Source organism: Semicossyphus pulcher, unplaced genomic scaffold (genome assembly GCF_022749685.1).
Source record: "Semicossyphus pulcher isolate SPU_LCO1_2020_fin unplaced genomic scaffold, fSemPul1.0.p SCAF_17, whole genome shotgun sequence".
Taxonomy (NCBI): domain Eukaryota; kingdom Metazoa; phylum Chordata; class Actinopteri; order Labriformes; family Labridae; genus Semicossyphus; species Semicossyphus pulcher.
In genome coordinates this window covers 7,252,145-7,278,420 of record NW_027211681.1, presented here as the reverse complement: position 1 = coordinate 7,278,420, position 26,276 = coordinate 7,252,145, and the positions used below count along the sequence as shown (strand labels likewise).

General features: G+C 41.6%; 1 protein-coding gene across 1 annotated transcript in view; it reads left to right on the top strand.

Moving 5' to 3' along the window:
* The window catches only part of ctnna2 (catenin (cadherin-associated protein), alpha 2), a 335,256-nt gene that overhangs the window by 229,376 nt on the left and 79,604 nt on the right, over positions 1 to 26,276 (top strand). Inside the window, exon 8 of the mRNA XM_069665324.1 lies at positions 13,930 to 14,010. Coding sequence (XP_069521425.1) covers positions 13,930 to 14,010 — 81 coding nt within the window. The remainder of the gene's footprint in view (positions 1 to 13,929; positions 14,011 to 26,276) is intronic.

Below are 26,276 nucleotides of genomic sequence, written 5' to 3'. Positions count from 1 at the left end.
ATCTCTTTCAATAGGCCACAAGTTGCCAAACACACATGAATAAGGGTGTGTCATATGTAAATAAGGGACTGGTGCAGCATGTCCTTGTTTCCAGAGCTGAATCAATTTATCAGTGTGTGATCAAATCAGTGCTCATTTAGATGCTGCACGACACGTTAATAAATCAGACGTAGAGAGGTGCATACGTCTCTGCTAGTGCTCCAAACGGTGCTGTTTCCAAGACGGATTGATAAATGACAGCCAATATTTTCAAGGGTGACGTCCACATGTCATTTCCTGAAAATACTGCTGGACTCAAACAGCTGCGTCCATTGTAGCAATACATTTTATAAGTCAGCTTAAGGAAGAGAATGGATATCCTCTGAAAAGACATCAATCCCCAAACACCCACCATGACAGTAAGTCCTATCTGCTGATCCGTCTTCACACAGTGCACTTACATCATGTCCAGATATTCTCTGGCTTTTCTCTTCCTTATTCCTCGTTTCTAATAGCAAAAACAACTCTGTTAGCGGCTTGCGCTGCCGTGCGGCTGGACTGACAAAGCCCACATGAAAGGCTGGTGGGAGACATAATCATTTCACCAGTTCAGCCGGCTCCGGCAGTCTTTGAAGCTGTTGCACCCTGGATCATTACAGCGAGGGAGCGCAGTGTTGCCTCGCATCGTACAGCACATCTGTGTTGTTTGTGTCCACGGTGGGCTTAGGCACAATAAGCAGCAGGTAGGGGTAGCGTTATCAAGCTATCATTAGCATTTTTTTATTTGATCCGCATGCTGGCTACATTTGGCTGTCAGATTTTGAGGCTATTTTTCCCCCCCTCTTCCTAGACCACCCTAATCCCTGATTAGTGCTACCTTCACACAACAACCCACCCAGAAGAGCAGCTTGACTCATCATTATCCTGGTTTACAGAGAAACACGCATAATATTCTTCATAGTCCCTGCTATCCCCGCCAACCAGCACATTCACAGGGAAAGCAAGGGACAGCCAGGTCTGGACAACCTGTTTCCTGGTCACAATTTTCTTAAAAGTGTCATGTGATTATCTTCCTGTGTATTCGAAAGTATTTGAAAAAAAACAAAAAAAACTGCGTCAGTGTTAGACGACCCGTCCACATTACGTCTTATTTCTGAGAGGCTGTGTGAGGCTGATGAAATGGTGCCAAAATTTGTCAGTAAGTGAAAAAGTTTTCTGGAGCTACCTCGCTGCGCTTTTACCCTGTGCTCCACACAGTATAAGTCAGGCTGACAATCGCAAACAATGATTGGAAAGAGACCATCAAGCAAGCATGGATGGACTCTTGAGACGAGTGCGAGGCAGAATAATGTGCAGACACAACAAGCCAGCCTCTTCTGTAGTTATTTTTTGCCTCAACACTTTTTTCATCCATATGTCTTGCTTGTCGACGTCCCTGTTCAGTTCAGAGTATGTCCTCGTGATGATTTTTTATGAAGTGTTCATTTAATGTATTAAGATTTAATGTACGTGCCACATAGGATATTTATATTTCATGTTTGACTCTTTCCTGGGACTTTTTATACTGCATGAATACCTGTTTAGTAGGGCTGCAACTAATGACTATTTTGATAGTCGGCTAGCCATCGATTATTGAGAGGATTAGTTGACTAATTGGATAATGAATTGCAAAAGTGCCTGATGGCTCTTAGTTAGCTATCAGGTTTGGTGGTAACCATCGGTCAAGACAATAAATATGAGTTCTTCATTCAAAACCATAACTTTTAATAAACTTTGCTGCTGATTTGGCTCCTAGTGATACAAAAGGTCATTAAAAGGAGGAAGGAAACGAGATGAGAAGGAGAGAAAAAGACGAAGGTTTTAAGGTGAGGGACTGAAAGTGTAAATGAGTGAAAAATCACAGAGCGTGGCCGTAACTTTGGACTGTTAAGTTTAATGACGCAGTTGATGTTTAAAAGAGAGATGCGTCAGGTTCTTTCTACAGCACTACAGTGTTATATTAATGTTAACAGCCAATACAACTAGATGGCTAACGTTAGCTAGCTGAGTAGCTAATTAACTGAGCTGTTTGGGTCTTTTATTTTTATTTTTTATTTAACCCTTATTTTATAAGGAATGATCCCATTGAGATACAAAACCTTTTATACAAAGGAGTTCTGGCCGAGACAGCAGCATAAAAAGTTAAACATACAGAACAGACTTAAAGTAATAATCTTAAAGATTTTCATGTAAATAAATGCCTGTTAAGTCAATATCTATCTATCGCCAAATGAGGTAACACAATGGTGATTGAGCCAATGACCCACTGATGAAAGCCTTTGCAATTGCAGTATATAGTATTATTACAGATTGGGTGTCTGTGGCGACATTCGCGGAAAAAATCACAAGCGGTGCCCAGTTAGTGACGCGTTCTTCATCAGCCAGCAGTGGTTGGTCTGCAAGAGAGGGTTTCCTGTCTCTGCAAGTGTTGCGAGTAAACAGTAATCTACTATGGCTGAACAAACTAAGAAAAGATCGACAACCGTCAGAGAGGAAAACCAAGAGTTACAACTGTTACAAAGGGAGCCAGCCGTAGACGTCTGGTTAAATTGTGTCCTCCCGCAATTACCGTATATGGCCATTAGAGGGTGCCTACTTAGAATGAAACTGAAATCTTTGAGATTGTCAGTTTAAACAAGCAGAAAATTCATCTAACACTAACAGCATTCAGCAATAAGACATTCGCTCATCAAATGCTCCTTAATTCTGCTTTTATAGCCTTCCGAGCTAATAAATCGCTCCAGTTTAAGGTGACCCTGCAGCTCAGACCACGATGAGAGAGCAAAAACATTAAAAGCACTTTTACCAAAGTCAGATCAAAGGAATGACAAATTATGTCCATGTCCATGCAGCCACTGAGGGTTTTAGGAGTCAATAGACAACATGAATAAAAGTCTGCATCATCCAATGTCCAACGAGCCTTCTCTTCAAATGCTCGTGCATTACCGACGTGCTCCTGTGATAAGCAAGGTCCGCTTTACAGATCTTGCAGGCGATCCTTTCTTTGATGGTGAAAAGCTCCCAGGCTTTAGCAGTCGTAGGACACGATGGTGTTGCATCGATGCCGCCATTCTGCTGTGTTCTGTTTACCTGTCGCTTCCCGAGCGCTGTTTTGCATTGGCAACTCTCAGCAGAGATAGTAGGGATGTGAGATGGCTCACCCCTCGCCAAACCGAGCCCTGGAAAATTATGTTATGTCTGCACAGAGCATGAAAACCATGCATGATGATGCAACCGACTAATTGTCGACAATTAGATTCATTGGCCACTAATGTGGTTGTGTAATCGTTGCACCCTTACTATGGAGGCATTTAAGTAGGTTTGTGTGGTACAGAGTGTTTAACTTTGAGTACTGATATCCTTTACTAAGAAATAGCCCATGAAGTCAGACACTTTTTTATTGACATGACAGCCACAGCCAGTAATCAGTGTTAACAGCACCTTTATCGACATATAGGATCAGCATAAGGCAGGTCTGGCATTGACATCAATTTCAAAGATAAGTACTTCATATTACGACCCCCGCAGTCCCCACTAATGTCTATTATGTGTCCATTGTGTACCACAAGGATATCCCATAATTCATAGCTTGTCATTGCTTGGTGTGATCCACCTTAGGGGGGCGGGTGATGATGCAATGCAGGGGAGAGAAAATGATGATGAAATGGGATTATCCCTACTGGTATTAAGAACAGGTCCTTGAATTGGATTGACCTGCACTCCCTGTTGTAGGTGTTGTAGCCGATCTGCCGCATTTGACTCGCGTTGAAGCTTCACACATTTCAAACACAACATCAAGCATCCACAGACAGCCGCGTCATGTTTGTGCATGCATGTGTGGGCAAGCGTGTGCGCGAGCGTCTGTGTGATAAATTGACTTTTTTTTCCAGCTCTGCGGTGAAACAAAAGTACATCAATGATACTCAAACCTTCTTCTCACCCCATTGACTCGCTTTTTTTTTTCTCTTTACCACCGTTCTGCTCTCACAGATATCACACCACTCTCTTATTTTCTCACCCTCTCTAACCTATTCTCAGCCTCCCCCTCCTCCCTCGCTCCTCTCCTCTCCTGCTGCCCTTCCTTCAGTCCCTCCCTCGCAAAACTACTTGCTATTCAGTTCAGGGAGGCTTCAGGCAGCATTGCTCTAGCTCCCCATACTGCTGCAGTAGGACTAGACTTTTTTATCCCCTGCCTGCTCTCTCTCTTTCAGTCTGATAACCAGACATTTCCCCTCGCTCCTTTTCTTATTCTCCTGAAACTATGCACCTAAAACCTTGGCTTACCGCCCGACACACTTAATATTTAACCCTCCTCCTCCTCTGCATGCTTCTATTCTTAAACCTCTGCATCGCTGCGTGACGTTGCATCGCATGTAGCTGCGTGTAGTGTTTTTTTGGAACGCGTTAAGGATGCGAGGATCAGTAAATCACCCAAATCAGAATTACCAAGGCAGATTTTCTGCATGGTTTTTTTCTCAAAGCATTTGAGATTGTGTGGAGACTTGGATCTCAGCCTTAAACGTGTATCTGAAAAGTGTCTTTTTCCACGCGGCCAACCTGGTTTTTCAACAGGCAATATAAGAGTTCAGTATCTCCACACTGTCGGGCACATCTTCAAGCGATAACTTGTGAATGTTATGAACTTCAGAGGCCCTGAAAATCCTTGTATATTCCAGCTCTACCTCTCTGAGTCTGTCTCTGTGTTAGCCCAGTCAGTGGCCATTTTTTAGGCTGGGTACCTTCGTCCTGGTCTGAGAAACAGATATATAAAGGATATGAGCCTTTCTAATGCGAGTGTATTGTCTCTGACTAAGGGAGATGGATAATATAATCTCTCGAATGTCTGTGACCTCCGTCTACGTGAAAGGGATGTAGATGGTCTGAATTTCCAAGAACCGGCTTCTTTCTGAGAATTCAGAACCTTGGCACAGGTTTTGTGAGCAATCACAGACTACCATTTTCGTGATGGCACTTTTTTTCAGGTACATACATAAAATTAAAATATATTTCACAATCAAATACAGAGAAGAAGCAATGGAAGCACAGGTCCTCTGCTCTGTCTGTCTCTGTTTCTGTTTATTTCTCATCCTGCTACAACCTCCGACTCTGCTGCAGTTTCTGTTTCGTGCCTCCCCTCTCTGCCCTCTCTGTATCCCCTCATTTATGTCCAGTTACATTTTTATTCCTACTCAAATTGTCACTGTTACATAAAAAGCTATGTTGTGCAGTTTGTATGGTGCCATCAGGGGGTATCTAAAAAAAAAAGAAAGGCCCACTGGGTCATTTAGATTTTACTGTAACCCCCGGCCAAAGCCTGACGACAACATTGTGTTGGCATATGTAGAATAGAGGGGCATCCCTATGTCCTTGAGGTTTGATATGCATACCACTGCAGTGTTAGTGGGTTTGATTCTGGCCCCTGACCTTTGCCACATGTCATCCTCACTGCTTCCTCTCCATGTTTCCTGTCAGTCAAATCAAGAAGATATGCCCTCCAAAAAACGCAAGGACATGCATGTATAGAAACATCATCGCCAGCTCTAGTCTTCATATCATTCCTGATTTCTATGACTCAGAATGTTGATTTCCTAATAAATACTGTTTCCATACACGTACGGGTTCTTATCCTTCATTCTGTGTTTACCCCAGCCTAAACAAACTGCTCATTTCGTACTTACGATGTGCTTGATGATAAGCCAGATGCTTCCTCTCATCCACAGCCTGCTTGACCACAGATGCTAATAGCCAGTGACAGGCCCACAGTCTAAACATGAGCCAGTGTAATGAGAGGAGTAAGCAAACGGCATCAGCCATTAAACATGAGAGAGCTTGTGCCAGAAGGCGCTCTGGCTCCTCCTCAGGCTGTGTCATTCTCAGCGGCATTAACTCTAAGTTACAGGAGACTGCCAGGCTCCAACAGCACCGTTACAGATACCGTGATAGAGGACAGAAGCCGTGAAGCCTCCGTATAAGCTCGGGATACTCATTCTCCAAGAGCAGGAGTGTGTGTGTGTAGGGCATGTGTGTGTGCTGCTATCAATACATGAGTCAGCACCGCTAATATGTAAGGATGCCTGCTATGCTATAGTTAGCTTGTTATGGTTAGCATGTTAATAGCAGAACAACGTTAACTTCATTTAGCTAATAATCAATTATTTAACAACAGTTATCTTATGATAATATAATAATATACATATACCAGGTCTAGTAAGTACTCTTTGTAATATAATTTACCACTTAGACCACTCATTAAGCTACCAATTAGCCTGCCCTTAGCAACCTCCTGTTAACCGGCAGAAATCTGCTATGCTATGGTTAGCTTCCTTGGTTAGCTTGTTAGTAGCAGAATAACGTTAACTTTATTTAGACAATAATCAATGGTTTAACAAAAGTTATCTTATGACAATATAATAATACACATATAGCAGGTCTAGTAAGTCCTCTTAGTTATATAATTTACCAATCAGACCAATTATTAAGCTACCAATTAGCCTGCCCTTAGCAACCTACTGTTAACAGGCATAAACCTGGAGCAGAACCAGACTTATTGATAAACAGCCATCCCCCGGCGATCAGTTGTATCATCTAAGAACACAAAGTAATGATTTTTTTTAGAGTCCATTTGTTTTCACTAAGTTAATAATGAAACAGGCTGGACAAGCAGTCCGTCCGCCCTCCTCAAAATGGTAACTGATGTGTACAATTTGTGAAACATGAAGGATAATGAGTTACATGTGGTGAACCCGGCGTCCCAAGGACAAGGATTGAGAGCCACCACCGTCAGTCATTATCACATTCATTAAGCCTCATTAATACTAAAGAAAGTCCAGTGGTCAGACCTTTATCCATGTCTTTGAAGACATTAGATAAACAGCATGAAGCTAATCTGGTAATCAATGCCTACAGTGAGCTTTTTCAACATGACAAGAGGCCAACTTTCTATTCCCTCTTTCATAGTAAACAGACGAAAGAATAAGCAGCTTATGAGAGACAGCAGCAAAAGTAGCCAAAGCAAGTGCAGCCCTGAGGGGTTAATGTGAAAATATTATTTATTCGGCCAATTTTTACCAACATTTATGTACAGTGTAACACTGCTCACCAATTTTCAGTCCTTAGGCTCAGATTCACACGATTAAAGGTCAAGCTATGGTCATATCCCTGCTGCAACCATGTGTCATAGAAGGCGAAGGTTCAAAACAAGTTCAGTTCATCTTATAATTAGCAGAGTCATTGCCTTCTATTTATATGTTACACTACCATACAACACTGAGCTGTGATTGGCTCAGGGAACCACAACAGCGCCCCTCCTGAAAAGGTCCCGTGCAGAGCAAAACAACAGAATAGATGCAGAGGGAAGGGTCTCTCAAGGGTCTGCACACACACACACACACACACTCACCATGTTTATAGAAGTGAGGTTTTGATATATTATATTTGTAAAGGTCTATATTTTATTTTTCTTGGAAAATCCTACTTAATATACCTTTAAAGATGTACATAAAAAGCAAAAATAAGTATATAAGAAATATTTGTGGCTCACTAGTTCTCCCCATCGTTCTCAAGACACACATGTATGTTTGAGATTAAACTGTGTGTTGTGAATAGCCTGTCCAGTCTGGCTGAATGTCTGTACAGGATAAGCAGGTATAGATAATGGATAGATGGAGAAACAACATGACATATAATCTTTCTAACAAATTTATTTAAACCAAGTTTAAAGCTTTTAATCCCCTGGGAACAATAATAATCCAACTCTTCTGTTTGAGTGTGTGCCCACACTTAGAAACACACACACACGCACACATGCACACACACACACAAACACACACACAGTATCGGGCATTACATTTCATCCTTATTTGCTTCTGCATTGCATTGTGCCTGAACTGTATATCTATTAGTTCGCCCGGGGTTTATAATGTCTATAATGAGATTATGATATGGCATCTATTTCTGTACTGTGTTGCTCTGTCATCTCATTTAAAGACAGGAAAAAAAAACACAGTCTAATCTGAACCACTCATCTGGAAGTATTTCTTCCAGCCGCAGGCGTCGTAGCGTGTTTCTCTTTTCAGTATCCTGTAATCAAACTAGCTGATAGCCACCGCTGCACCTCTTTAAGTCCCACTTAATGAGAACAAGTCAAATTGGCCCGTCTTTTGCACTACAGCGGAGGGAGCCCAACTTATCTTAATGAGCATCTAGCTACCCATTATCTGCTGGTAACCCGACCAACATGTTACCACTATTATCAACCCCGACCCCGGGCCTGCACATACACAAACACTTTCTCAACCTCTCGTTATCAGCTTGCCTTCCCCTTTAAGCCGGCTGCAGACAGTGTAACCACATTGGACAGTAATTGTACCTTTCGCTCCTGCCTAATTGAATTGACAAGGAGACGGAATTGATGTCATTTAACACATTGATCCTGGGAGACAATGAGACCGAATGCCTTGCGGCCCCCCTGTTTCCCCCCACCCCGTCCTGTCGTCTATTTTCCTCTCTCTGATTCATCTGCCCATTCCTTTGATTTGCCATGTTATTGCCTATGAATTACCAGATTCATTCCTCACTGCTTTCGCCATCCTTCGTTTTCAGCCGTTCGCTTTGCATTGTCATTTTATATAGCGTTTGACTGCAGAGAGACATGCTGATAAAACACAGTTAAGTTCAATTAAAGAGTGAATGTAGTCACCTCCAAAGTGTATTGATGGTCTGCATTTCCATTATGTCTGTACGCTCCTTTGTTGTCAGAAATGAAAGCTTTTGGCATTTATTCGCATAATGCTTAAAAGTGATGAAACACAAACGTAGGAGGGAGTCTGAATCGAGAAATGAAAGAGCCACAAGGTAAAATGTTGCATTCGCCAGCCATTCTAAAACAACATTCAGCTGTAATGAATGTTATACACCCCTTTATTTGATGGCAATGAAATATTCTTCATTTCAAAATAAAATAGAATGTCAAAACGACACACCTGCTACCAAGTGCCACATTCCTCCGCACATTTTTCAGCTTGCACAGACACTGCTGTACGTCTTATTCCAGCCTTACAGGGTTTGAGGTCAGAAATGCAGTGAAGCAGTTTGCGCTGCAGTGCACCACTGAATTACACCACTAACTTTGGGAGGGCCTGAGAGAGCGAACATGCTCAGGGCCCCTCAGCCGTTCCACCAGCATGCACCATCCACCAGCCGTCTCCTGAGTGGGCAAGAATAACTCCACCGCCACTGCTTCCATTACCCCACACACACTAGATGTTTATTTTCAGGCACCCTCCTCCATCTTCCTCTCCCCAACTGAGAATGAATGAGTGCACAGCAGGGGGTGGAAATAATGGATGGGGACAGTTGGGAACATTGTCTGACAAACACCACGGGGACTTGTGTTTACTAGAGAAGGCGAACATGCACATTCCATTATGTGGCAGTCAAAAACTAAGCAATCAATATTGCTATATGGGAGACAATCGAATCAACAGACAAGTGTGTTGTCGAGCTTTTAATGGCTGTGAATTGGAGAGCAAAATTGCGCTGGCATACAGGGTGCACCTGGATGGGAATAGAGGGGAGTCAAATAGTTTCCCCAGATAAACACAGCGGAAACATAAATACAATAACGGGAGTCACTTTGTCTCTCTCGATTCTTTTCTTACACTCACCCACACATGCACGAACATGTACGCACATACCTGCACATGCACCAACATACCTACACATGCAAAAACATATACGCGCACACATGCAGATGCACAAATATGTATACGCACATGCACAAACATATACGCACATACCCGCATATGCACAAACATATACGTGCACACCTGCAGATGCACAAACATATATACGCACATTCACAAACATATATGCACATGCACCAACATATATGCACATACCCACACATGCACAAACATGTATACGCACATGCACCAACATACCAGCACATGAACAAACATATACGCCCATGCCCGCACATGCACAAACATATATGCACATAATCGCATATGCACCAACACAAATGCACATACCCACACATGCACAAACATATACGCACATACCCGCATATGCACCAACACATACGCACATACCCACACATGCACAAACCCGCACATCACAAACATATACGCACATACCCGCACTTGCCCCAACATACAGTATACACACATTCCTGCACATGCACAAACATATATGCACATACCCGCACATGCACAAACATATAAGCACATACCCACACATGCACCAAGATATACGCATATACCTGCACATGCACAAACATATACGCACATACCCGCACATGCACAAACATATACGCACATACCCGCACATGCCATTACAAATCAAAGACATCATTTTGGACCGACCCGGGCTGAATATGAGCCTGACGCATTGACTAACCTATGACTCATAATTGTAGCCTGCCATGTATATAAAGTTTGTGATGGGGGATTCATGCGTAGCGTTTTTAATTGGGAGTTTTATGTCTTGCAAGAAACCCAACATGAGCAATATATTTCTCATCGTATATTGAGGGAGTTTTGACATATTATACCAAGCAGAGGAATAATTGCAGCCCAATGGAGACATATTTTTAGTAATGGCCTTCTTATTTTCTGTAATGTTAAGATAAAGCTGTATAGATGGTAAGGATACAACATTACACAAAGGGATGCAGTAGTGAGAAAGAATTGTTCTGCACAATAAGTACTGCTCAGTTGTCAATAGGAGCTCAGAATAACAGGTGCTGGGTTTTATCCCTTTAGACTGACATCACTGTGCGGTTTTAATCTCCTTAACTCAGATTAAAGAGTTCAGAGTTTTGAGAAATAAAACAGCTGGGATTTCTGATTCCAGAAAATGGAAAAAACAAAAAAACAAAAGCACACATTAATTTAGTTTTTCACTGTGTATACTCGCGATATTAATAATAAAAGGAGCTTTTTGTGTCGGGGACAGCCTGATTTTTTCAGTTCAATTAAGGTTCACTGTCATACATAAAATCATGTGAATACATTTGAAGTGTCCTCAGAAAGGTTCCAGTTAAGCCCCATTTTTATTTTTGGCAGTGAGCATCTTTAATCCTGAGCGTCCCTCTGGTGCCTTAATGACACATTAGGCTCTTTAGGCAGCACAATGACTAATGTTGTCATGTCCTCTGCTTTGGCATACAGCTTGTCTGTGCTTGCACATCAAAGCGGGAGTGCTTGTATGAGTGCGTGGCACATAATGGAAGGCAACTGAATGCTATCTTCATGTTCCCTCCTCCCCCGATGTCAACCATCAATAGCCTTTTTCTGTAGGTTTCAAAATAAGAGTTGCAAAACACACACACACACACACACACACAAACACACACACACACACACACACACACACCTAGTGGACAAGTTAAGGTCAGGTAAGTTTTCCTTAGCATTATATGTGATGGAACCTCACGTCAGAGTTCTTCCCCTCTGTTTGCTGCATTGCTCCACAATAAATGACTGCATTGTGTGATTGCTATTAGAAGAGGGGGTGACTAACTGTAGCATGGGCTAGGAGACAAATGGCTCATTCCTAATGTTTAACATCCATATGAAGGAAAGCCTCTGCTATATGAGCCTTGGCCAAGGGCAAGCCGGCAATACATTAGACAACAAAAGGAAATCCGATCTGATTGTATGGCGACTTTTCATTGAGCAGCATTTAAAATTGGTGACCTTGCACACATGGGTATTACCTACAGCACATTCCTTTATTGACACACGCATTCAGCTCAGATTGTGACTAATTCAAATAGAAGAAATCGCTGAAATATTTGCTTATTTGTCCTCAAGTTGGCATCGCCGTGAACCGGTCTTTTGTAAGACAGGAGAAAAGTCAGATGGGTTGGCCATAGTTGTTTTTAACGTCCGCAAAGGGTACCAGCTCACACTAAAAGTTCTTTACAGCTCCTGAACTGAAAAAAGGAATCCACATAAATATATTGCGATTGAGTTTACAGCATCACCTCTCCCTATCTGCTGCTCTCGTTCAGGCAAATTCAGAACTAATGTGGAAACAGTCATTTTACAACCTGATTGATCACCTGGCATTGAAAATACAAGCGGTGTTAACCTTGCTGTGAGTTTACTATGAGGTGGGTGTTTGATTGGGTCACATTAAGTTCTCTGTCACACATAGACGTGAGGCGTTCTGTTCCACTCGATTATAAAAAGAGGCACAGCCATAGTGCAGCAACACAGAGATAAGCAACCACATTTTGTGTCTCATTAAACAGGATAACAACTTAATAGCCCCTGTACTTAAAGCCCTGCTGTTGTGCAGTTGTGGTCAGTTTGTCTCATTCCAAACAGGCAGGGATGAATGGGAATCGCTGTCACCAGGTATTTGTTTTTCCTGCAGCATTTCTTTTTGGTTTCTTCGCCTTCATGCTATGCCGAGCAGAACTGTCAGAGGGTTGCCTGGCAACGACACAACTAATTTAGTATGCTGGTATTGCATTGACAAAAGATCAATGTGTCTTGCAATCTGTTGATCTTCCTTCTAATAAGTTTTTCCTCCACAAAAATGCTTTAATAAAAAGAAGCCACGACTACCTGGAGATGTATAAGAAGCAGATCATCCTCCTTTTTGTGCTCGCTTGTTAAAATGATGGAGAGTCTATTCATACAGCACGACTCGCATCGTTCAGGAACATTATATTTAATATAGCACTGGTTTCAAAGGAAGGATGACGCACACTTTCTCCCTCAGCAGTGGTCAAAATAAAAGGACAGAGAGATTATAATGATTCATTTTATTTTTAGACCTTTTTTTTGAAGTGTGGTGGCATTTGACTTCATGCAGCAGGTGAGAGGACCTGAGAGAAGTGTTGGCAGTAAATGTAGCACATTATTCACTTCTACGCACACTTGTCGCATTTTTGGGGGTTTTCTGTCTCTCATTTTACCTACTTTTCTTACTTACTCCAAATGTCTGTCTCATACACTTTTGTACTGATAAATTTGCGACAATTATTTACTTTTATTCAGTAGAAATTAACCCTTATTCATACACAGTACGTTCAGATTTTTACCACTCTCCACTTCCTGAGACATGCATCCGTGCGTTTCTCGAGAGCGATCAGAGTTCAGGATCGTTTATACGTGTCCTGCAGCAACAACTGGATCTTTCCAAGACACTGGCAGCATCTCTCTAAGCTTCGGGCCAAGCTTCCTTCCCGAGTTTGATAGTAAAGGTGGAAACCTTCTAACTGGAGTAGTACAAATCACCCCTCTTTTCTCCATGGCTTCTGAGCAAAAACAGTAGAGCTTGTAAGTGGTAAATGGAGCACCTGGGTGGCAGAGCAGACAGTGGAGCCTCCTCCTTGGCAAAGGCTTTTCAATGAACACAATTGGCAATATGACTGTGCGAAAGACAGCAAGGGCTCCCGTCCCGGTGTCGGCCTTAGCGACTCCTACTGGTTGTTCAGGATGTGTGTTAACAGGAGAGTAGGGGAATCTGGGATCTGTGCTGCTCTCCCAGTGTAACTCCCTGCTGTCAGGTGTAAAGAAGCAGCCGGCGACTCTGCGTGTATCAGGTGAAGCACATGGTAGTCAACACCCTCCTAAAGCCACTAGTAGGAGTTGGCAGTGACTGGGAGTGCAGCTCACAGGGGAATTGGCGACAGCTAAATTAGTGCTTGCCAGATAGGCCAACTGCTAAAATAACATAAACTGTTTTGTCATGTTTTCACTGACTCCGGTCTAATCATAGAACACTTGTAACGCAAACATACGTTGTGTGATGGAGTGTATGTTCTTGTTTGCCAGTCTATATCAAAATAGTTATGATTAAGTGACTCCTACGAGGTACACTGGGAGTCACACAGACGTCATTGTTTTGGCATGTACTGTAACTGAACTATTGTGGGTTTTTTTTCTTCCACAGACTGGAAGGAAAGAGAAAGGCGACCCATTGAACTCAGCCATCGATAAGATGACCAAAAAGACCAGGGACCTGCGCAGACAGGTGAGTACTTGTTTTCTCAGTCTACATCTCAGTCTGTCTTTTAAACACTGAATCCGCCTTCCCTCAAACGCAGACAAAAACTTCTTTTTTCTTTGACTTCATTTTAAAAGTTGGGCTGAAGATATATTCTCTCCATGTTTTTCTTTAAGTCTATGGAGAGACATAACCCAGCGATATGTCTGTCTGTATCTCAATACTTTCCAACTTTTCTAAACAGTCTGTGTCACTCAGCCCCAAGCTTATTTATTCCTACTGAGAAGGGAAATCTGTTAAAACAGGTCAGAAATATATACATGCATTTTTTAAGGCTGACTTTTTCCCCTTAACCCAACTGGCAATGTAGTTTTTTCACAGTGCATATAGCATTGTGGGGGACTATTTTCAGCGGCGGACTCACTTGATTATAGAAAGTTAATGTGTAACTGATCAAATATAAACTACAGCACCAATGTTGGAATCTTAATTATGGAACATGTCAAGCGTGCATTGTAGCTCAATAATGTTTTTTGCACAACAATAAACATCAGGGCACAGAGGAGGAAGCTTAACTTATCGGACTTGTTGATGCAGTATTAGTTTTAGTTGATCTGTGACATCAATAAACATAACATAGATTACAGTTTAATTGTGTTTCACTTAATACTGCATGCCAAAAATCTTGAGTGAACCATCAGATGCATTTCCAATATTCAGCAATATTGAGTCTACTTTGGATTCTGACAGTCAGTAGAGGCTATCATGAATCTGCAGTAAAATTACCTTCTAAATTCCAAATGCTCCCCTTCAATAGTGAAGAAATAGAAAACCATTCATGCTCTGATACACAATTTCAAAACTGTAAAGCAATATCGGTCACTTTTTTTATTTTCCCTGAACACAACACAATCTGGCTTTTCAATGTTGGATCTTGAATTATTGTCGGCGCCGTACTTAGAATAACGACGACACGTAACGAGTGCACGTAAGTGTATTCTGAAGTAATGCAATCATTCACACCTCTTCTGAGCTACTCTTTCAATTCTTATGAATTAAAACTCCTGCTCTTATCCCTTTTAGTTAACACCTTCTAGTAAAGATCAGAGTGTATTTGAGCAGACATCTTCCTGCACAAAAAAGCAACTCCCATCCATAAACCATGATGACATCAGTTCTGATCCCTGAATGCACTTCTCCCAAACAGCCCGTTCCTGTCATGCAGTGCGAGATATTTTTCTTGCAGCTGAGGCACTTTGGCAAAAAAATGACAATGGGAACTACCTGCACTGAGTTGCTGCGGCTGTGTCCTCTCTGACCTCTTACGACCAGGGGATCATTCCAGATGGGAGGCTATAACTCTGCCTCCCGTTGGGCTTTTGGTGGGGCTGTCTGACAGGCTGGCAGGCGGTACTCACTCTGACAGGATGCTCTATTGACTCAAGGCTTGACATGACAGAATGGGCGGTCTGTTTGAGCTCCGAGTTTAGATGGGAGGGCGAACTCGCAGCTCACATGCAGACATTACATCGTGCTGTGATACTGTAATTATGTCAAAGCGTTTAGCAAGTCAGTGGCGCCGTGTAGAGACACAAGGCCTTCCTGAGGGGAGGAACACCATTGTGCGTCTGAGCATTTCAGTCTCCACGGTGAAGAGGAGGGATCAAATATTAGAGCAGACAGGCACAAACGACAGACAGCATTTGTGAAACAGAAGAAGGTACGGCTGAACAAGCACCGTGACAACACCACCAGAGACGTGTGGCGTTGTTTTTTTTTATACCACGCTGTTTTGTTTACATGCAAGACAATGCTAGGTGTCTGTCATCCTGGGACAATTCAGGAGATGTCAGTTCCCACCCCCATTTTTGTCTTCTTATAAAATGCAAATTTTCTTGACACTACTCAGTCTGAGGGAAACAATGCAGTATAATGATGCACATTTTGCATCATACAAATGTTTGGTTACCAACATTCGATTAAAAGTGGGGTTTTTTTCATGCAAACGAGCTAACTCAAGGATGTGAAAGGCGGTGTTGAACCTTCACAACTCAAAAATTACAGCTTGGCAGCCAGCTCTTCCTCCTGTCTCCATAAGCAATTAGTATATAGTTACGCTTTATTTACAAAAGGTTTTAATCATCTATCTCCTGGAGAAAGACCTTCAATGAAGCTCCTTACATTTGGCTACCTCTGTTTTCTGCAGTCTCACTTGCACGTAAGCATAGACACACACACACACACACACATACACACACACGCACACAATGTTAAAAATTCAAAAGAAAAATACATAAAACATAACTCATGTTAACAGTCGACACCCAAGGCTCGTTGAAGGCTTGACCGTGCCCCTCAGCGGGGCGTCAAGCTGGAATTAACATATGTTCTTACGAGCCGGAAAAAAAATACAACAAACATCTCTGTTTGCACTTTTTTATGACATGACACATTACATAGAGACAGCAAGCTGTAGTTTAGTGAGACCTTGTCTTTGCCTAAAACTTCATCTCCATAAGTCAGAGCCCCTTATGCCCCAGCAGCCTTTTAACAGCTGGTGACTCTCTGCTTCCCTGCTGGACATCTGCTGCTGGCAGGAGCGGGCCTTCTTTCATGCTGACCCTCTGGTCCAGGACGCAGGCAGTGATGATGGTGGGAGTGATCATTCTCCTGCTATGCATTCTAATGCTTATGATTATTTCAAAAGAACACGAAATCAACAAGAAAACATACATTTTAAGAAAAAGACATACACAAGGTAAATAATTCCAAATTATCTGGCAGGCATATAAAAGTAGTAACCCCCTAATCAAAGAAGAATGCACTACAAAGAAGCAGAGAGTAGCTGATAAAGATCAAACTACCCATATTAATTTTAAAAAATAAGGCACGTCATATCTGGTCTTGAGGCTGGAAGGACAGTTGACCCTGTTAAAGATAAAAAAGTCCCCAAAACATAATAATGAACTTAAGTTCTAAAATAAACCAGTAGCCACTAAAGGACTGAAATAGAGGTGATTCCTTTATTTGGTTAAATGTCTCACTCTAATTTGCACAAACTGCAGGTTTTGTCCGGCTCTGCGATGAATGAATATAATTAAAGTTGGATGAACAGGACAAATAAAAGCACAGTTAGCCTTATCTACCTCAGGGAGAGTGAATTTATAAAGTATCATTTTGGAATTGGTCAATGAGGAAAGCAAAACTGCAGCACCGTTTAAAGTTTTTAAAGCATCAAACTGTGCCGACAAAAAAAAATACCACTCCAAGCCCGACAGCTACAGGCCGAATAATAAATGAGATAAAATGATAGAATTGGAAAAAAATGTAACTTAAGCGATGTGGCTCAAAATGCTTCTTAGATCATAGAAATAATTTTCATTAAATCTTTCACACTGTTTGGGTTTCTTTCTGCAAAACAAAGCGGTTTACAGGTGATTATTAAAAGAAAATGACCAATAAAAGAAGCTAAACTGCTGTTAAAATAGTAATTTAAAGCTCCTGTGAGGAGTTTTTCACTAGTTATGAAACAGACTGAAATTAATTCTGGTTAATCTATAAGACCTACAAAAGCAAACCAGACCATCAGCGACAAGATAGATTATTTCTATATAGTTATTTTTAACGCCTGAAGCTGCTGGCAGGGGGTAGGTGTCAGATTAAAGTGAGTGATACATTAAAGAAAGCAGGATTATATTATTTGTTTAAAAACCACCACTTAAGCATGTACAGGACAAAATCAGCAAAAAGAAAAGAGGTACGGCTTTGTCCACAGGGGGCGCCAAAATCAACACAAACCACAAGTTCCTCACAGGAGCTTTAAATAGTTATACAGAAGACGTGAGAGACATTCATTGCCACTGATGACATGAAAGGAATAAGATCTGTCCTGTGTTTGATGCTACAGCACAACACAAACATTGCCCACAGAACTGCAGTTATGAAGCTCAGTCATTGCTTGACATTACAAAGTCCACCTGGGTTAAATAAACGGCAGTTGCATCTGCAAACACAGATAGCATAATTCCAATTCAACATGACATCATCTGAGCTTTAATCTAATTTCCTGATAAGAAAGTTGATATGCCAGATGAAGTGTCCTCACAGGTCACAGGAGTAAAATGTCAAGATGAGCTAATCAGTGATGCAAGCATGCTGTAGCTCAGTAATTAGCCCACCAAGTCAAGCTTGAAAATGTGCAATCCAAACAGAAAGTTATTTAGGACAGAGGACATTTTTTTTTAAAGGTTCTGCATATAATCAGAGGCTGTGCATGTTAATGCATTTACTTGCCTGTTGCATCAGAGAAACAACTATAATATGTATTTTCCATAACTTCCACTTCCTTGATTTGCTCTGTTTTAAAGTAGTTGAATTAAGGCCTTCCTTGCGCAATATAGTAGATGGGGTATTAGCACTTTAAAGAAGGTGCATTGTATAGCTTGGGCCCCTTTGATCATGTGACTACAGCATCTGAAAGAGGGATATTTGCACTCGCCTTCTGCTTCACCTGAATGGCTCTAATGGTCACATTCCAAACTACACTGATACTATAATAACATGAACCTTTTTGTGCGTGCTAAGAGCTGTTCAAGGTATGAGTTTCAAAACATGCAAAGCAGTGGTTGTTTAGGTGAAGAGGCTCAGTTATCCTCTCTAACAGATACTCAATTTCGTAATAACAGAATAGGAGCGGAATGTGCACTTACTCGACAGATTTAATGCACACATTCCCTATAAAGTAAGTTACAGCACATCCATAGCTGCTGCAGGAATGAGTATGCTTTAGCCTCTGGCCCTCTTTGAGAGTTGGAACTGAGGAAGAGCTGATGAAGAACACGCACTGCAGCCACTCCACAGACTTCACTTCACACTTTAAAGTATCAGTACGTACGTTTAGACTTTCTGTAAACTGTATGCAACGGTGCAAGTGCAATACAGAAGGAGACCTTTTACTAGAAATAAAACAAATGTCATGCTGGAACCATTTAAGTGTAGCATAATTAAGGATTTAAGTTTCCTCCTCTCTTTAATTAGTATTCACAAGGTAACCTGCCCGACAAAGTAGCTGGAAATGAGCCATGTGTTCTCCCCCCTGTCATCCTGTCTGTAATGAATGCATCTGTCAGCTCATCTCTCTGGGCCCTATTTTGACTGATGGCTGATTCCAGGATTCCCTATAGCACAACTGCTTCACATATTTTTCCTTCTCTCTTCTCTGCTTCTCTCTCAGCTCTGGGATGTTGAAATCATTTCCATTTCTGCCATTAGTTTGTTGATTAGTACAGCTGTTTTTAATTGTTGAGGGTTATCATGTTAAGGAGGAACAGCTGCCTCAAATCTTGTCAGCTGTAAGTCTTTGTTCAGACTAACAGTTCAAGATTATCTGTGAATACACTCGCTTCTTTCCCCGCAAAATGTTCTGAGGCGCTGCATTAAAGTCTCATTAGCTTTATTATTGAAAATTCACTGTTATCTTAGATAATGGGGAAAAGGCAGCCATTTTTGGAGGCATCACATGTTGATAGGTGGACGAAAACATATGGAAATATATATACGTAAATGTATGTTATGTTCTTAGACATCAACGTAACTTAAAGTTATAATCTTGAAGATTTTCATTTAAATAAAAGTCTGTTAAGTCACCGTCTATCGCTGAATGAGGTAACACAATGGTGATTGAGCCTGTGGCCCACTGATGAAAGCCTTTGCTTTTGTGGTATTACAGACCGGGTGTGACAAGTGGCGCCCAGTTAGTGACACGTTCTCCATCACCCAGCAGTGGTTGGTCTGCCAGAGAGGGTAGGCGGAGCTAAGCGGCTGCTTTTCCGGTATCTGTAAATGTAGTAATCTACTATGGCTGAACAAACAAAGAAAAGAACGATGACTACAGATACAACTTTAAAAATAAGTGAAAATCCAAAGAAAAAGAAACAAATTCGACACTCAGATGAAGCAAACAGTCTAAAAAGGAAAGAGACCGTCAGCGAGGAAAATCAAGAGTTACAACCGGAGCCAACCATGGATGTCACACATGCGACACTGTTTGGATATCTGGGAAGTGTGCTCACGTAATTACCGTTAATCGTCATAGGTGCTGCCAAAGAGAACAAAACTGAGATCTTCAAGACAACCACTTTAAAGTGCAGGTCAACAATAGTTAACATAAAAGAGTGGAAAAGGAATGAATTCATATTAACAATGTTTTACATTGCTACTTGTATGTGAAAGGGGTAGCTCATAAAATACAAAGACATGTAGCATCACTACCTAACGTAAAATTCACTTCAGCTCATTTGAATTCTTCATTGCAGTAGTTGTCTGCCTTTACAACCTGCAAGTTCTCTGCTATAAGGTTAACTCTTGTAAAGTGGGGCTCAAGGTCCGCTTATATTGCTGCGAAAGAAGCAGGACAATCAGAAATTGCACGTTCAGACATAACTAAATGAAAACTACAAACACAGCCCGCAAATCAAAGTCCTTTAGTCTGGTGAGGGCCCAGCTTGCTGAGTCCAAACTGCATCGCCACAGAATGAGCTTTCTGTCTGACAGCCCAATTACCAGACAGACTGTTGATAAGGGAGATTCTAAAGCACTCCAGATTACATTCATTACCTTGTATCTGCTTGCCACCAATTTTCAGATTCACACAGTAAGTTATACTCACATTAAAGTGTCCAAAAAAGTGTATTAATCTATAATTATTAAGAGGCCATTGGTTGGTGGCTTTCTCTAACTCGGGGTGTGTTCCATTGCAAAAAAAGAAAACAGGTCAGGAAACACTTTCTTAAAGGCTTGGTCAGGCAGTAAGAATGAAGCAGCCCTGAAGGTTTAGAGGGGTGTCTAGCTGATATATCACTATCCAGTGAGCGCTCTGCTACTTCTATTGGTGTTAAACAGTCAGATAATCCCTGGCTTTTGTCCTGACATAAGCTTGGCTGCCATGGCTCTGCGTGCAACAACACACACACACACACACACACACAGAGTCCGTTTGTTTTTCTTCTTATATGTCACTACACGGGACAATGGACACCTTTAAATAATGTCATAATGGAAGTGATGTAAGTCAGTGGTTTTGTTTCTGACAATAAAATGCTACTTCAAAGGTTAGACTCAATAACCTAGCTCGGTCAGATCATCAGCAATACATCATTATTGAAAAAAAGGTAGGGTATAGCAGTCAGTGGGTCATAATCAATATCTGCCAATGCTAATTCTACTTTGGGAACACAAACACCAGCAACATTTTGCACCCTCAATTGCTTCTAAACCTGGATTTCCCCCGACCAGTGTTTTTCTTTTGCAGGACACATTAAATGGCGGCTGTGAGACGCGATGTCAAACGCATTTGTCCTCAGATTGTTGATGATCAGTCAGTCCCTATTCCCCCCCCTCTTTCATTTCTCCACTCTCCCCTCACTAATCATCTTCCAAAGCTCCCTGATAGATATCATATATGAGAGCTATTACTTAATTTTTGATTTGCTCAGGCTGTTTCCCCTCAGCTGTGACTCCAGCCATTTATGGTGTGATTGCTCTTGACATTTTAATAAGAAACTTTCCTGTGCTGACCCCAAGGTACCCGGAGCTATGTGTTCTGAATCACAAGTGAAACATAACAGGAACTGAAATGCCGACTGTAAACATCCAGAAATCCTGCACACTTGCCTCCTTTCAGATTCAGATCCGTGGCGTCCGTCTATGCACGTATGCACACATACGTCTGTGTTTTTGCAGTCCTTTAAAATACGATTCATTTGTTTGTTTTTCATTCAAACACTAATTCTAATCTCATCTTTGAAGATCACTCAGCCCTCCCACTATCCAGGAAGCAACACATACATTCGTCAGTCAATGTTAAGCACATGCATCATCTTTTCACCGAGCTTTATGTTCACCACTTCAGTATCAGGTGGGATTCACTGCTCTTAATTTTTGCACCTTTTCATTTCGATGGCAAAAGTACAGAGATGCACCGACTAGAATGCATGATGCAGGGATTAGATGAGTAGGAGTAGTTACACTGTTCCTCGAGCCATTCATTGCAACCATTGTGCAAACACCTCCACACATTTCCTCTCACTTTTTAATGTATGAAAATCGCACGAGTCCATTAAGGAAGCCAGCTGCATACTGATGTATTCATTCACTCACAGGAAGTCCATCAAAAGTACGCGGACGCTCAAGCAATTAAGGCAGACATTTGAAAATGACACATTGAAACATCTCTTTTCTAAACCATAAGCATTAATATGCTGCTTTAACGGCTTTCAAATTTTCCGAGGGAAGCTTTCCACACGATTTTGCAACCTGCGTGACTTCCTGGCATTCAGCCATAGGAGCGTGAGTGAGGTTGAGCACTGATGCTGGGAAATAAGGGCCCGGCTCCAGGTTGACCTTCTGATTTTTCTAGGTGTTTGATGCGATTTAAGTCAGGGTTATGCCAAGGCAAACCTGAAGAGTCCAAACTGAAGTAAATCATTTATTTATGGAACCCGTGCTTGAAAGTTTGATCTGACCTTGGACAAAGTAGCATTTGAGAAGTCTCGCATGGGGCATGTTTTGTCCCACGGGCATTGAGGAGTTTAAAGCAGAAAAGGGCTCCCTGCAAATTATTGAATTTTATTGAAATTAAATACCTTAGCAAAAATCCTGCCCTCATACTCTTGGCCAAATAACATATCGTTCTTCCTTCCTTTTGCATGCTTCATTTTTCTATCTACCTGTCTGCTTGTCTGTCATCTATCATCACAGAACGTTTGGCTCTCTGCTGTATTTCACACCATATCTCCTCAGCCTACATGCTGCCAGCCAGCATGCTAATAGCACTCTGGAAAAATAAAATGTATGCATGCAAAATTGATATCACAAATGAGACCCAGGATACAGTAGCAACACCCTCAGCATCTCTCCAGTAATCTAAAATATTAATATGTAAAACAAAAAGCCGCAGCGTTCAGAGCTCCAACCGTCGTGGCGGTGCACGACTGCTGAGACAAATAGCTGCCCCGCTAACTTATAATGAGCAGAGCCTTTGCTATCTATTGGAATTCCAGGTCTATTTCCTTTAAGTGTTAGTGAAATACAGAGTGGAGGAGAGATAGAGGGGGTGGAGCATGGAGGGAGGTGAGATCTGAAAGATTGAAGATGGATTTCTGTGGGAGTGGTGTGTGGGCTTTAGAATGCTGATGGTGCAGGAGAGACTGCGACTTGGGAAATCACTCGTCTGTATCATTTCTCCACTCAAACCCAGCGTCAGAATCAGTTTCGCTGCTGGGCATTCATGAGTATCCTGAGGCCGAGCAATCCCGAACACGTTTCCTATGCATATGAGCCGGTACGTGCCATCAACTGGTGATTGGAGTCGGAACAATAACAACTTGTAACTTGCAGGAACCTTTCTACCTGATAGCTTCCCGTAAAATGATTTCCACGCTCAAATCAAGTCCCTTCAAGTGATGTTTCCTTTCATAAAACCCCAAAACGTTGTGGTTGAATGGACTCTTATTAAAGGCTTCACACCAAATTTGTGACCAACAAAGAGATAGTGTACAATGTCATAGGCAAGCTTCCATGAGAAAATTGCTCCGTGAAAGCCATTTAAACAGAGATCAGGATACAATGATCATGGTAGAATGCTATATTTGTAATCCTGTAGCCTGAAAGTGTATCGTTGAGACATATACGATCAAATCTGATTGCATAAGCCTTCCAGGGACGATAATCCGTAATATAAATTGCACCGGAATATAGGACGCAAGGAAAAGGGTTTTCTATAGCTATTTATTGATTAAAAACTTGTATAAAAGTAATTTCAACACTATTTCAATGTATGTTTATTTAAAACAAATTACAGCCTACCATCTGTTTTCACCATGTCGAGTTTGCAATCCTGCTAGCTACTGGTTCTGTTGCTAGCAAAAGCTGGCAGCCTACGGTAACGCTGATTGTTGTGAGGGTGGCGGCTGCAGTGTCGATCACGACGGCGCATATTCGTGACGAAGCGTTAGCTACCAATCAAGTTAGCTTAAAACAGCAAGGAAAACACAGAACAGCACAGCGGCATATTGTAAATACGAGACGTTGCAGCGGCTTGGACCCGGAAACAGTTTAATGTGGAGGTGTGACGTCACCACTGAACAACCGACAACTTTAGCTAGCACCATCGTCTGGTTAAAATACAGTGATACAATAACATACCTCTCGTTGCATTTTCTACTGGTATATTAGTCACACCGTTATACAGGACGCAGCCCACTTTTTAGATGGAAAAGATGTATTAAAAGTGCGTCTTATACACCAACGTTTACGGTAGGTATTTGCTGCCCATGCTTCTTGTTACATACTACTGTTGTCTTCCACATGATGACATCAATGCTCATGTTGGAAAAACATGTCCCAACATGTCCCAATCCCATCCTACATACTGGTGGCGTACTGAGTCAAGTTCATAGTATTCTCATCGTGCTGTTAGTGAACAAGAATTAATGCACATAGAAATGAATACACGTTGTGACAGACATCAATCAGTTGTTTATCCAAAATTTGATATTAATATTTAATTGTTATGACAGCTCCTCACAGCTCCTCCATTTAGTTTTTGTACTTCAGTAGCATATTTGGATCTTTGAGAGTACCAAACTTCCCTGAGTGAACACACTACAGTAAAAACATGGTCAGAATTACAATGAGGTATAAACTGGTATATAATGGTGCTTGTAGCAAAAGCAAGTAATTCTGCATGCAAAATGCAAACTACCATCACCCCATGTCACTCAATTTCTTTACTTAATGCAGTGTGAACATAAGTGAGGTAATCACAGTTCAGGCCTGCAAACAACCCCCATCTTTTTCTCCACTTTTCCAATGATAGTGTGTTCTGCCACACCTTCCTCCAGTGCTGCAACAGCACTAACATAGTGTGAAGATAGTTCTGGCAATGCAAGATTTTTATCTTTTCTGATTCCTCACCCTTCCCACCAGGCGACAGGATAGCAAGGTCACACAATTGCACTGATTCAACGCTGTTCCCTGCTGCGTGAAAAGAGAGGCATTGCTCACGATTCGAAAAAATGCCAAAGTTTATCAGCTGTTCAGGAAAAACTTGCATTGCATCTCAGTACACATCTCATCAAATCAGTGATTAAGGATTATAGAGTCCTGGATAAAGGAGTGCTTAAAGAGAGTGTGGGCTTCAGGTTGTTTACAGCATTTGCAGACCTGTCATGGCCACTAGACTGGCCAAATCTAGTCTCCTTCCACGGGCCAAAGTGATGGATTATCTGCCCTTAGGAGGGCATAATTCACCATTGTTCTCCTCCGCTCTGTCGGCCGACAATTAAGTTTGTAATTGCCGCAGGTTATTTAAGTGCCACTGACAGACTAACATATGATTTTTTTGTTGGTTTAATGAATTGTCCCTTGTCAGTCACAGCCATTAGTCTTCTCTGCCCTCTCGTTAAACATTTCTAATTCAGGAGTATGGCCACATCGTTTGCTTTACCTCTAATTATGGAAGGTGGCCTGAAAAGTCAAACAAATCTCTGTCATCCATGTTGTTAATTAAACACTTTAAACTTTAATGTCATCATTTGTGTGTGTGGAGAAGTGATGAAGCTGCCAGAAGAGACATGGCAGGTGTGCATACACTTTATGTCTCTTTAGTTTACGTTCAGCCTAATTATACTACAGAAGTTCTAATAAAGCGAGGTTAATTGAGTAACTTTTCCGGTGCCACTGCTACTGCATTATTTCATTCTGCAGGAAAAGTGATGTCACCTTTACTATAACAATACAACAAAACAATAATAACATAAATGTCTTTAATACTACGGAAGCCCTTGGCAGACATGCATCCATACATTTTATTTACTCTGTTTTCCCGTGGTAACGAGTTGTTTCTGGTTGTTTTCTCGAGATCTCGACTTATTTTTCTTCTTATCTTGGCATAAAACAGCTGATTTTCCCTCGATAAGTTATTTCTGGTTGTTTTCTCGAGATCTTGACTTATTTTTCTCATTATCTGGAGATAACAAAGCTGGTTTTCTCCTGATAACAGGATAATTTTCCCACTGATCTAGAAAACGAAACAACGGGCTGGTCACTGTGATATTACAGACAAGGACATGCCATGCTGACATTGCCCACACCGATGAGGGAAGTTCAGCCTGTTTCTATGTTCGTTTTGTGCTTTTAAAACTCTGGGGATACGAGTTGTGATCATCTGACATTACGTCAGTGCTGCGTCGTTATTTCGTGATGACGTGATAAAGAAGGCGAGATCTTGAGAA